This window comes from Vicia villosa, linkage group LG5, assembly GCF_029867415.1.
Source record: "Vicia villosa cultivar HV-30 ecotype Madison, WI linkage group LG5, Vvil1.0, whole genome shotgun sequence".
NCBI classification, from domain to species: Eukaryota; Viridiplantae; Streptophyta; class Magnoliopsida; order Fabales; family Fabaceae; genus Vicia; species Vicia villosa.
In genome coordinates, this window is record NC_081184.1 from 127,982,598 (window position 1) to 127,996,290 (window position 13,693).

Sequence of the window (13,693 nt, forward strand, 5' to 3'; positions counted from 1 at the left end):
ATATATATATATATATATATATTAACATGTCACTCCTACAAGTACCTGATTTTCACAACTATCCGGTGTTGTATATATATATATATATATATATATATATATATATATATATATATATATATATATATATATATATATATATATGACTCATGCATTATTTACACTTCATATATTAAAATTTTTACTAGAATCTTATGCATTTATATCAAATTTGTTTCAAAATACGATATGATACAAAATAATTGGCACCAAATATTTTACAAATCCAATCTAAATGTATATATTTGATGTATTTATGATGAATTTGTCATAATTTTGAATAAAATTTGAAATAAACTAATAAAACAAAAAAATAGCTTTCTTACTTGTGTATATCCGGATAATTCTACATAAATATGAAATGTTGCAAAGCTTTTTAAAAATTTAAATTATTTGATTTTACTTTTACGATTTTAACTTTTTTTGTTTGAGAATTTCTTTGGCCACCTCCTTACCTTCTAGTCCACCTCTGGTGAAAAACCCAGAATACCCCTGACTTCGGAAATGCATTTCTGAAATACAAAAAAAAGGTGTTTTCGGAGATGCATCTCCGAAAGCGCCTTTTTTTTTAAAAAATTTGACTTATTTCGGAAATGCACTTCCGAAAACACCATTTCGGAAGTTCATTTCCGAAATACTGCGCGTTTTGCAGATTAAGCAAAACAGCCCCCTCCCCCTAATCATTTACCCTAATCTTCTTCCAAACTCACACCCCAAGAGATTTTTGTGCAAACCAGTTCCAAGCTACCTCAAAGGCTCCATCTACTTGCTCTATTACATTCAAAAGTCCTCAAATCCATTCAATCGGTAAGCATTTTGATTTTAAGATCTATGATTAAAATGTATATTAGGGTGTTTACAAATAGCAAAAAATGTATTAGGTTAGGTTTATACTGATATTTAGGATGTTTAGAATGTGTAGACATATGTTTGATGTTTGGTTTAGGGGTCTGCCATGGAAGTTGCAGAAAACTTCCTCGCAAGGGTGTTTCGGAAGTTCATTTCCGAAAACACCTCCATCCCAGTTTTCGGAAATGAACTTCCGAACTGTATCAGAATTTCAATTATTTTTGTTTCTTCTTTTGTCTCGCATATTAATCGATTTCAATTGTTTACAGGAACATGTCAGGCAACCAACCAGCACGCATCAGACAGGGGAGAGAGTCTCAGACTGCGTCGGCTAGACGCGAGCGGGCGGCGGCGCAGCTGGCGTCGACCCAGGGACAGGGGCAGGGCCAGGGACGCCGTGTGCGAGTTCCCGTGGACGTGGGAGAGGGTACATCTGCTTCAGGATCTAGGAGTCGGCTGGCTCGGGTATCTTCTTCCCGCCAGCGAGAGGAGGAGGAGGAGGAGGAGGAGGAGGTGCCAGTGCCATACCACGAGCCGGAGGGTGTACCGGATGTTGACCCTCCAGCCGGGGAGGAGGATGAGCAGGAGGGTGGCTATCCGGGAGGGCCCTTTGACACTTCCGTGCTGATTCACTACCACGATCACGTCGCTCGGCGGATCTGGGAGGGAGAGGTATTTTTTTTAATTTAACCGTTTATTTGTCACCATTTTTTATAATCTAACCGTTTATTTGTCGCTTATTTAATATATGTCCGCTTATTTAATATATGTCGCTTATTTGTTTTTTTTTGTAACAGGAGAGAGAGCCGCTGAAAATGGTCAACCACGCCCGCAAGATTTTCGGTCTGTTTAAACCAGCAGCTGAGTGGTTTAACGACCATGTGCGAGGTTCAGGGCTCAGCGGGCTCTGCATGACGGGGTACACCACGATCAGCACCGGCATGCAGGGGGCATTTGTGGAGCGCTGGCACAAGGAGACGTCCTCTTTCCACTTGCCGGTTGGGGAGATGACGATCACCTTGCACGACGTGCAGTGTCTTCTCCACCTGCCGATTAGGGGGCCGCTGTTGACCCACTCCAAGATCCAGAGGGTGGAGGCCATTGAGTGGATGATGCTCTACTTGGGCATGGAGCACGAGGTTGCTCACTATGAGTGCGTCACGACTTCTGGGCCTCATGTCCGGTTCACCACACTGAGCACTTATTTTGAGCACCACCTGGACGCGGCTGCCGAGGCTGAGGGTGTGGGTAACGAGCTGTTCACAGAGTATCACCGCGGCTGCGCTCTCCGGTGCTGGTACATGCATGTGGTAGGCGTTGCATGCTTTGTGGATAAGAGTGCCAGGTACGTCGACGTGACCTACCTCCGCTACTTCATGGACCTGGATACCGTTCACCAGTGGAACTGGGGGGCAGCTACTCTGGCATATCTCTACCAGAAGCTGAATGAGGCCTACAACTGGAGGACGAGGCAGTCGGTCGGATCCTGCACACTGCTTACGGTACGTTTTATTTTAATACATTATCGTATTTATTTATTTATTTATGTTTCGTATTTATTTTTAATACATTATCGTGTTTCTGTTTCAGAGTTGGATCATCTCCTACTTCTCCCGCATCCACGGCTTTCACATCGATCCTGCGTACGTGGACGCCATGCCCAGGGCCGCCAGATGCGCTCTCCAGAGGGGGAACGATGCGGTGGGACCATACCGTCTGTACTTGGACCGCACGATGCACGACGACGTCACCTGGAGGCCGTTCGTCGACTACGCTCAGATTGTCCCCTTTGACGGCATTGCTCTATATTCAGGCTGGTTGGCATGCGGGACCAGCATCATGGTCTGGTATCTCCCTGAGCGGTGCATGCGTCAGTTCGGATTCGTGCAGCGGATACCCAGGTCACCCTTTGAGGCAGCTCCCGACACAGTGACCCGAGTGCAGATCACTGCCATATGGGAGGACTGGCAGCATCATGTGGTACCGCAGGAGTACCGTCTCACTCGGGTCACACAGGACTGACACAGTGAGGAGGGGTACGTCACATGGTTCTACCGGGTGTCCCATCCTCTACTGAGACCCGACGTTCCCGGCGCTCCTAGGCCAGCACATGAGGAGATCCTAGAGAACCAGCAGGCCGAGGATGACCACGCCATTGATCTCCTGCCGATCTGCCAGCGGATAGAGATGCTTGGGCGGGACGCCTTGGATCGGGGTGTCGTTCTTCAGGGCGGTCCAGATGCAGTCGCCGTGATGGAGGCGATCGTTACTGATGCGGGCCGTGCGGCGGGGTACAGGCGGCAGAGGAGGGCTCAGGGTGAGAGGGTTAGGCACACCCAGTAGTGGTCGGGTGGTCGGGTTTATTTATTTTTTGTTTTCGGATTGTATATTGCGCACACTATTACTATTTGGTTCGACTTGTATATATTATTTGCATTTTATTTATCGTATTGGTATTTTCTGTTTATATGTCGCTTATTTTATTTGGCGTTTGCGTTTAATTAAAATGCGAGACTGTTTAAGAAAAAACATAAAAAAAAAACACAGTTTCTGCATAATTCGGAAATGAACTTCCGAATTCACCCATGAGGTGTTTTCGGAAGTTCCTCTCCGAAGACACCCCCCATGAGGTGTTTTCGGAGATGCACTTCCGAATTATGGAAATTTTTAAAAAAAAAAGCGCTTCGAAAGTTCATTTCTGAAGCAGGGGTATTTTCGAATTTTCGCTGGGGGTGACCCCCATAGGGAGGTGGCTAAAGAAATTTTCTTTTGTTTTGTTTAAAGAGTATGTTAATCATTCTATTCAATGTAGGGGGTGCTATATTCAATGGTAGGTGTGTTCTGTATAATTCTTCGGGGAATGACACACAACCACCACCTTGACCTTCATCAAAGGGCCCAACTATGACTTTTAATTCAAAAAGAGACTTCTTATAACATGTCCTGTCCAAACTATTAACACCGTGCCTTTTACTACACATTTAGAATCTCCCAAACTTTACTTTGAGAGGTTAATATTTTCACACATTTATCTGTCATCCTAACGATTTTTGAGTAAATAGACATTTTTTTTTGGTTACATAGTAAATAGACATTTTAGTCTTTAAAAGTATTGTAAAAAAACATTGAATGTACAAGGACTTAAACTATAGTTCTGGTCGGTTTATTGCCCCTAATTCGATTAGAATATAAAAATTTAAAGTGGTTTTAGAGGGGTTGAACCCTATTAGAAATATCCTAAAGTCTCACATTATTTGGAGATAGAGCATTGAAAGACTATATATAGAGGGATACTCCTCACCTTACCAACCGATTTTGTAAGGATGAGTTAGGTCAAACTCTAATATGGTATCAGAGCCTATCGATCGGACCATGGGCCGCCCAACGTTAATATCCACGCACCAAGCTCAAAAAGTGCTGGGCGTGAGGGGGTGTATTAGGAAGATCTTAAAGTCCCACATTAGATGGAGATAGAGCATTGAAAGAGTATATATAGAGGGCTCCTCACCTTACAACCCAATTTTGTAAGGATGAGTTAGGTCAAACTCTAATAAACCTATTACCTTTGCAATAACAAACAATTCAATTTGTTAACAACATTGTAACACAAATATATATTACATAAGTGTGTTAGTAATAAACTAAATTCATCTCTATCTCAATCTCCATTTTCCTCACCTTCAAACTCATCTTCAACCTATATTATATCATGCACAAGATCATTTATTTTTCTCAATCATTTCAACCATCATTCTCAATTGCATTATCACTTTATTCTTCATATCCAACTCCTAAAATGTATCTCTCCTCTCTTAAATCTTTTTCATCTATTTTACCTCTGAAAGAATGAGTGGTGTGTTGTTGTGAAGGTAGAAAGCAAATTTTGTGTAAAATTTTTCATGTTGCCTCTACAAATAGTTAAATTTATAGTTTGTTCACATTCTTCAATAGTAGAAATGTTTATTTATTATTAGATTCATGACTTTACCAATCTTACTTCATTACTAGTTAAATACTCCAATTTCTAATGTTAGTAAAGAACTTTGAAACTGTACCATTGATTTAAAATCTTTTAATGTGAAACCCAGAATTAAGGACTAAACAAAAAAATATAGATTTAGGCACTAAAATAAAAAATACACCATCTTACATCTTACAGGGACGAAAAAAGACAATTTAAACCAAAATTTTAGATTTGTGTTCATATCTTCATCCTCAATTTTCATACCAACTAAAATTTTTCAACTATTAATTAATGATTAAATAATTTATTTAATATTAATAATTAAAATATTAAATAATTTATTAAATATAATAGTTTATAAAATAAGTTCATAAGTTCAATCTCTTTTGGAGCCGCCACGTCAACATCATCTACCCCATTCTTACAAAATCAGAAGACTATTTAAGCCATTAACATATCTATAAGAAAAATATCTTAAAAAATCACTATTTTTAAATGATATTATTATTATTATGAAAATATCATTATCACTCTTAGTTATATATTTTAATGATATTATTTAATTATTACTACATGTATTATTTCAAGTTTAATATATTTTACTATATTTATAAAGAAATTTTAGCAAATATGTTACTATTTTTTTTTTTTTTTTTTTTTTTAACTTTCCTACATTTAAACTTTATTTGAACGGAAAAGGAATACCATCAATTCATCATAGCAAAAACAAAGTTACTTCTCTTTTCTTCCCATCCTTGTTTTCAATAGAGTTAAAGATGGTTTCTTCCTATCCTCATTTTCAAAGTTTGTTCCCTAAGTTACTTGTCTTCCTCGATTTTCTCTGTGTCCTTTTCATCTTCTAACAAGTGTTAAATCCAACAATTATTAACACTTACACAAGGACCAAAACTATTAAAGCCCCATGAAAGCTATACTAAATGGACAAATAATGTAAAAGAGTATCACCCACTCGACCAAGTAACACATTTAATTTTTGCGAGTGACACTTACCAAAACTGGATATTTTTCATTCCAACTAATAGATGTCACCAAATTTGGACAAAGAAAACCATTACTAAAATGAAGTGATCTTCTTGAAGGGAAATAATAAATAATAAAATGACAAGTTAAATGCGTTTTCGTTTCACAGCGGCTTCAATTTTATCTGAATGTAAGACAAAATTTTGTTGTGCATGCAAGACATGTCAAGCGTACTTCCCGGAGACGTGGACAAGAGAAGAAACGAACAAGAGAGACAAAGAAAGGTGCAGCATATATGTGGGTTGTGGGAGGAAATAGATTCTCGTATACATGTTAGCTATTTAGTTGTTGTGTCTTTGACAAGAAATGTTAATGAGAATGGAATCTCAGCTCAAGTATAAAGAGGTATCGTCTTAAATACGATTGTCTATTTGTGTGGAGATTGTAATATTCACAAAGAGATGTGAAACTAAGAATAGCCATCCGACTTAGCCCAAGTAAATTTATATTATGGTTTTTGTTTCTCTTAAAAATTAGTTAGAAAAAAAAAATACAACTAGTTAAACATGCTAAACAACAATCTATCTATCAACTAACTACATGCAAGAGATAGTTTAATCTAAATTGATTTATTTAGTAGGAGAAAGCAACTCTCCGATCTATTATCAGTCAAAAATTTCAACTAAAGATTTCAAATGAGTTGTAAGAAATTAGCTCAAGAAATTTGTTGTGAACTTATTAGAATAATTAAAGGTGAATTCTTATTTACCCATCTCATAAAGTTGGGTAAGGTTACTTTAGTGTAAAATATTTTGAAAACAATAAACAAATGTACTATTTAATAAATAATTAAATATTTAAAAGTTAAATAGTGTTATGTGATTGGCTAAATGTACACTATCCATCTTTTTGTGATGAGTAGAGAAGTTGTCACCATAATTAAAACCTCTTTCAAAGTATTCAGAGTTCAATCACACTAAGAAATTAAATGAATGAGACAAAAAATAATGACAACCATAATAAATGGTCTTCAACAATAATAACTAATAAGACACTGAATTAACTTGACAGAAGAAGATAAAAGAAGGTGAGAAATATTTTTTTTATCCAATTCGATCAAATGATCTACGCCTAGGGAAGAGAGCAACTCTCTAATTCACTATACTCCAAAAGTTATTACAAGAGATTACGAAAGAGTTACAAGAAAATAGCCTTTAAAGTTCTCAAGAACAAACCCTATATACTACCAAGTGTTTCTCAATCTCTATTCATTCTCAATATATGAGTCACATAAATCCAAAGTGTTTAGAAGTATTTCTCAATCCTTTTAGATAACTCTAAATATTTTCTAAAATTCTAAACCCTTATTTCTCTCTCAAGATTGTCACATTACAATAACAGAATATATATATATGAGGAGGGATCAAATTACACCCGAAGAGTTACACCACGAGTTACACTCGTTCAATAACTACATTTCGAATTAATATTTTTTAAATTCAACCGTTGGATTGAAACATAATATCATATAGATCATACCTATAAAGTTTGAGCTTAATCTATAATGATTTACTATACGATCAAGATATCCAAAGATTAACGTCAAAATGAGCTTTCATATAACGTTAATTTTGATGTAATTCAATGACATAGTAAATCATTATAGATTAAGCTCAAAATTTATAGGTATGATCTATATGATATTATGTTTCAATCCAACGGTTGAATTTAAAAAATATTAATTCAAAATGTAGTTATTGAATGAGTGTAACTCGTGGTGTAACTCTTCGGGTGTAATTTGATCCCTCCTCTATATATATATATATATATATATATATATATATATATATATATATATATATATATATATATATATATATATATATATATATATATATATATATATATATATATATATATATATATATATATATATATATATATATATATATATAGGGGAGGGATATTCTTACTCCAAGAGTAACTTATCAAGACTCACTCCTTATCATGATCATTGATTTTTCTCAATCTAATGGTTAAAGTTAATGAGTATTATTTTTCTCTCTCCACATTTAATTACTTATTAATTTTAATCATTAAATTGAAAAGAATCAATAATCATGATGAGTAGTAAGTCTTGATAACTTACTCTTGGAGTAAGAATATATATATATATATATATATATATATATATATATATATATATATATATATATATATATATATATATATATATATATATATATATAGGGGATGTATCATGTAGGAGGGATTTTAAAATAAGAGATAGGAGAATTCATTAATAACCATTGGATTTGATAAATGATCTTGGTGAAGTTAAGTCCATAAATATTCATCAAGACCATTTATCAAATCCAATAGTTATCAATGAATCCTCCTATCTCTTATTTAAAATTCATCCTACTTGATACATCCCATATATATATATATATATATATATATATATATATATATATATATATATATATATATATATATATATATATATATATGTTTGTGTGTGTTAAAATCCAACAAATCAAAACATATCTCATTAATTGTTAGAATAAAAAAATTATTAATATCTTATAATATCATTTAAAATATTATAAATATCTTATAATATCTTTTAGAGTATTATATATATATATATATATATATATATATATATATATATATATATATATATATATATATATATATATATATATAAATATCTTTTAGAATATTATAAATATTTTATAATATTTTTTTATATTAATTTATAGTATCTTTTAATTAATATATATTCGGTATTCTAACATCAATGAACAAATCTGCAAACTGAATCGATCAAAATTTTTTATCCCCAAATCATATATTTTTGTTGCTTTTCGACTTTTTAATTTCTGACAATCTTGAAACATATTTTCTTTTTCTTCTCCACTTAAGATTTTAAGGCATACTTCAATAATTTCCACCTTGATTTGAAACTGTGGTGATGTCAATTTAACCATCAACCACTTGCTGCTCTCCACCATATTGAAACACTATTCAACAACCTTGATCAAGTTCAATTGACCCTTAAACCTTGATCTCGTCATTTATCCACTTGTTTCCAATCACCTTTTTCTACCTAGGCAATATAACAAACCAACAAGAATGGTTTTTCAACCATCGTTGACTCTATCGGCTTTCGAATGCCTCCCTGAATTTTTTTGTTTCTCAACTTTGCAACCCGTTAACCACATTCAAAATATAACATCCAAGGCTTGCATAATCATTCCTTTGAGATGCTACAATCTCCCTCTTTATCTTATCATGAGTCAAATGATAATCAGAGGCCTTTGTAACAATTCCTTAACTACTATTAGTATCCATAGTAGGAAGTTCCACCACAAATTGACTTTTCTTCTCTGTAGTTTTTATAAGATTCATCTATTGGTTTTTATTCTTCTTACCATGACATAATTCTTAGTCAACGAAGTAAGCTACTTTAACACAAACCTTATCCCATAAACTCAATTAAAAATCAGCGGTTTCATGCGTTTTTATTCCTCGTTTTCTGCAAAACTTATTAAAGTGTTATGAAACAACCTCCAGGCAATCATGATGCCTCGACTTTAAATCCCATATCTTATTCTTGTCATGAAAGTATTCACTAGTTCATAATGAATGACAAACAAAATTTGAACCTTCTAAGTTCAATACCCCAAGTTTAACTCTAGTTCAATAGTCTAGATCATCGAACATACTTACAAACAACAAATTTCGCTTGAGTTCTGAAACATATCTTACATTGTGAAGAAGATACTAACGATCATAAAAAATGTTATGTCTGACCGTACCAATACCACGAACCTTGCAAGCCTTATTGTCACTAATTAATATTACTCCACCTTGCTCTAACTTCAAGGTCTCAAAATATTCTATTCTCGGACACATGCGATAAGAGCAACCTGAGTCTATAACCCAACTATCTTCAATATCCTAACTCGAAACTACTAATGCACCAACATTCTCATAACTATCCTTATTTGAGGAAACTACAACCTAAGTAGAATCATCATTGTCATCCTCTTAAGACAATCCCTCTTCAAGTGGTTAGTTTTATTTTGATAATTATAACATTTTATCTTTTGGAAAACCTCTTTGATTTGGACATCCCTCTATGCTCACTTCCTCTTCTTGAGACAATCAAGGCTTCACCACTATCATTAATCTTCAAATCTTTTATTTTTGAACATTCTTTGAATCACAACAATCTGGACTTAGTAATAGTATATTTCTTACCATAAAGAAGGACATCCTTAAAATACCCAAAGGATCTGGGCAATGAGCTCAACAAGAGTAAAGCCTTGCCCTCATCATCAATCTTCACCTCAATGTTCTCAGGATCATCAATAATCTTGTGAAATTCTATCAGTTGCTCAATTATGGATTTTTCTTAACCATTCGGAATAAATAAAGTTGTTATTTTAGACATAACCGGCGAGCAAAATACTTGGTCATATACAATTATTCAAGTTTTTCACACATCAAAATTGGAATCTACTCCCTGGAGTCTTTCTATAGAACTTCATCCATGAGGCACAAGATAATGGCACTATTGGCCTTATCCACCATCTTGGTCTTCTATGCTTTTCTTAGGCATACATGCATCAATGCTTCATTATTCAAAGCTTCAATACACTTTTCTTGAGTTAAAATTCATTGCATCTTCACTTTCCACAACTCAAAATCGTTGTCTCCAGAAAATTTCTTGATCTTCCATTTAGACATGGTGCTCACTTGCAGACAATACCCCTTTGCCTCACGATGCGCCACTTGTTGGGAAATTGTTAGAATAATTAAAACCACTTCCAAGGAAGTATTCTGAGTTCAATTACACTAAGAAATTTGATGTGTGAGACAAAGAACAATGGCAACCACAATAAAAGGCCTTCAGCAATAATAACTAATAAAATAGTGAATTAACTTGATAAAAAAGATAAAAGAAGGCGAAAAACACAAAAAAATTATTTACCCAGTTCGATCAAATGATCTACGTATGAAACATAATTGCATTATTGTAATGTATTATGCTTATTTTGGTTAAAGAAATAAGAATGTTCTACTAAAATATTTCTTTTCTTTGTGACTATAAAAAGTAACGACGAGTCTAGGGTAAAATCGATGAGTTTAAAGCCCCACCACAAAGACTTAAGGGTGCTACCACAAATGTCGCAGGAGTACGGATAAAGCATTCAAAACCCATATTACAAAGCACTCACACAAATAAAGTTGGAAAAACTGACCCACCCCTTCTTAGTAGCTAGCCACTGACTTCTGTTTCAAGGTTTATTAGTGGTTTGATATCTCAACTCTGATGATGGTGATCAACTTGAAGACATATTAAGCCTCATCAAGCTAGAAGATTTAAGGTTCTTGTGTAATGCAAAAGTCGAAGATAACGATGACAAGACTTGAAATCAAAGTGATGAAAGAGAGAAAGTGTGAAAGCTAGCATGATTGTGTTTGCTTGAGTGATCGGTGTCTGTAAGAGACAAGGGTGTTTCTGAAAATACGGAGGAAAAATCACACACATTAAAAACCTTGGAGAATCCTTTCTTATTTTTGCAAAACCACCTGAAATTTTTTTAAGGTCTAGTCAATAAGGTAAGGTCTAGCCAATGTTCGGCCCAACCTGAATAATTCTCTGGTGTCTTTTATATAACCCTTATCTTTTAATTTTTGCTATTTACTTTATCACTTTTACTTTTCTGTCGCTTCTTATTCTAATATTAAAACACTAACATATTTTGGTTCTTAAATAAGAAAAACTCAAAATTAATCGCGGACTTAAATACCACAACTCACCCTTTTTTTGTGCTTGGAATCATTTATCCACCATGACCCACATCAAGAAAAGACCTTTCGAGGTTACCTTCGCGAGCGAAAATCGAAGTGGTCGCCGAAACTTTAGTATCTACCCTGACATCTAAAGTATCTTGCTTTGTTTTTCGATGCATGGTGGTTACCACTTCAATTAGTCAAGAAGATAGCCTATTGCAAAAGAATGCGATGACAAAAAAACCAAAAGTAACGATCAAGGAAGCCTTAGAGCTATTTCTGAAGATCCTGTGACATCTTACAAAAAGGAAGAAAGTAAGAACTACTGACGGTCTAGATTTTGCAATATCTTACAGAAAGGAAGGAAGTAAGCATTACCCACGGTCCAAATTTTCTTAGAAAGACACTCAAGTACTCTAGTTCCCAAAGGTCATCATGATGAAGCAAATGGAAAAACATCAAGAGTGCGAAGCACATTTAAGGAGCAAGTTCCCCATGACAATGATGTTACATCACAAATTTTCACTTAAACAAGGCAATGACCGACAAAAGAAGGAAAGCACGTCAAAGTCCTCACCCTTTAGAGCAGGGGCAAGGTCTTGAAGGGAAACTATTTTGGACCGTCCATAGAACTTAATAACAACGACTTAAATAGAAAAATAACTCATTGAGTCAAACAACTGATAAATGCACTATTCTGGGCAAGAAAGCAGATAATCTCAACCCAAAAATTAATCGATCAAATTCCCACATCTCAGAGATAAATTAGCGAACTGTTATAGTCACCTTACTATATAAAGGGTTAATGCATCATTTCTCAAGTAATTCAAATTTAAATCTCATTCACTTCCATCGTAATGGAAGCTCGGGTCCACCATTAAAACCCACATTCATCCATCGTTTATTAATTAATTTGAATTCATGCACAAAGCATATATCAAAACATAAATAATTTAATCTTCAAATCACTTTTAACAAAAAAAATAAATAAATAAATTTTATACCTTTAATTTATTACTGCAAAAACAAAAGCATAGTCACTTCTGTTTCTTCCTATCCTCATTTTCAATGTTTGTTCCCTAAGTTACTTGTCTTCCTCGGTTTTCCGTGTCCTTTCATCTTCTAACAAGTGTAAAATCCAACAATTATTAACACTTAACACAAGGACCAAAACTATTAAAGCCCCATGAAAGCAATTCTAAATGGACCAATAATGTAAAATAGTAACCCTCTCGCCCAAGTAACACGAAACACATTTAATTTATGCCAACGACACTTACCAAAACTGGATATTTTTCATTCCAACTACTAGGTGTCACCAAATTTGGACAAAGAAAATCGTTATTAAATGCGTTTTCGTTTCATAGCGGCTTCAACTTTATCTGAATGTAAGACAAACTTTTATTGTGCAAGACATGTCAATGTTCTTCCCGGAGACATGGACAAGGGATGAAAGAAACAAGAGACAAAGAAAGGTGCAGCATATATGTGTGTTGTGGCAGGAAATAGATTCTAGTATACATGTTACCTATTTAATTGTTGCGTCTTTGACAGGGAAATGTTAATGAGAATGGAATCTTAGTTCAAGTATGAAGAGATATCGTCTTAAATTCTGTTGTCTATTTGTGTGGGGTATCATTTTAGCTAAAGGAATTCATTATGTAATCTTCACAAAGAGATGTGAAGCTAAGAATAGTCAGCCGACTCAGCCCTAATGAATAATATTTGAACTTTAAATTATTTTATAAATAAAAATTGCATAAATGAGTTAATGAAAGAAATATATATAAAAATTTAACAAAAAAACGAAGATTAGTGAAACCAAGTCCATCATTATGAACCATCATTCACGCAAATCGTGCATTTGCATGCATTTGCTATACGATCAACACAAGTATTGTCTTCACAGTAAGTGTGAGACACCTTGAAACGGAAGAATCTAATGATATATATATATATATATATATATATATATATATATATATATATATATATATATATATATATATATTGTTCTGGACCGACCAAATGTCAAAATAATTAAGACTC

General features: G+C 34.2%; 1 protein-coding gene across 1 annotated transcript; it reads left to right on the forward strand.

The window, feature by feature from the left end:
- Positions 1–1,440: 1,440 nt before the first annotated feature.
- LOC131605399 (uncharacterized) lies at positions 1,441–2,747 on the forward strand. Its single transcript, XM_058877757.1, has 3 exons — positions 1,441–1,560; positions 1,686–2,191; positions 2,702–2,747. Exons 2-3 carry the CDS (start codon positions 1,704–1,706, stop codon positions 2,745–2,747), a joined length of 534 nt encoding a protein of 177 aa, XP_058733740.1. The 5' UTR covers positions 1,441–1,560; positions 1,686–1,703.
- Positions 2,748–13,693: the final 10,946 nt, after the last annotated feature.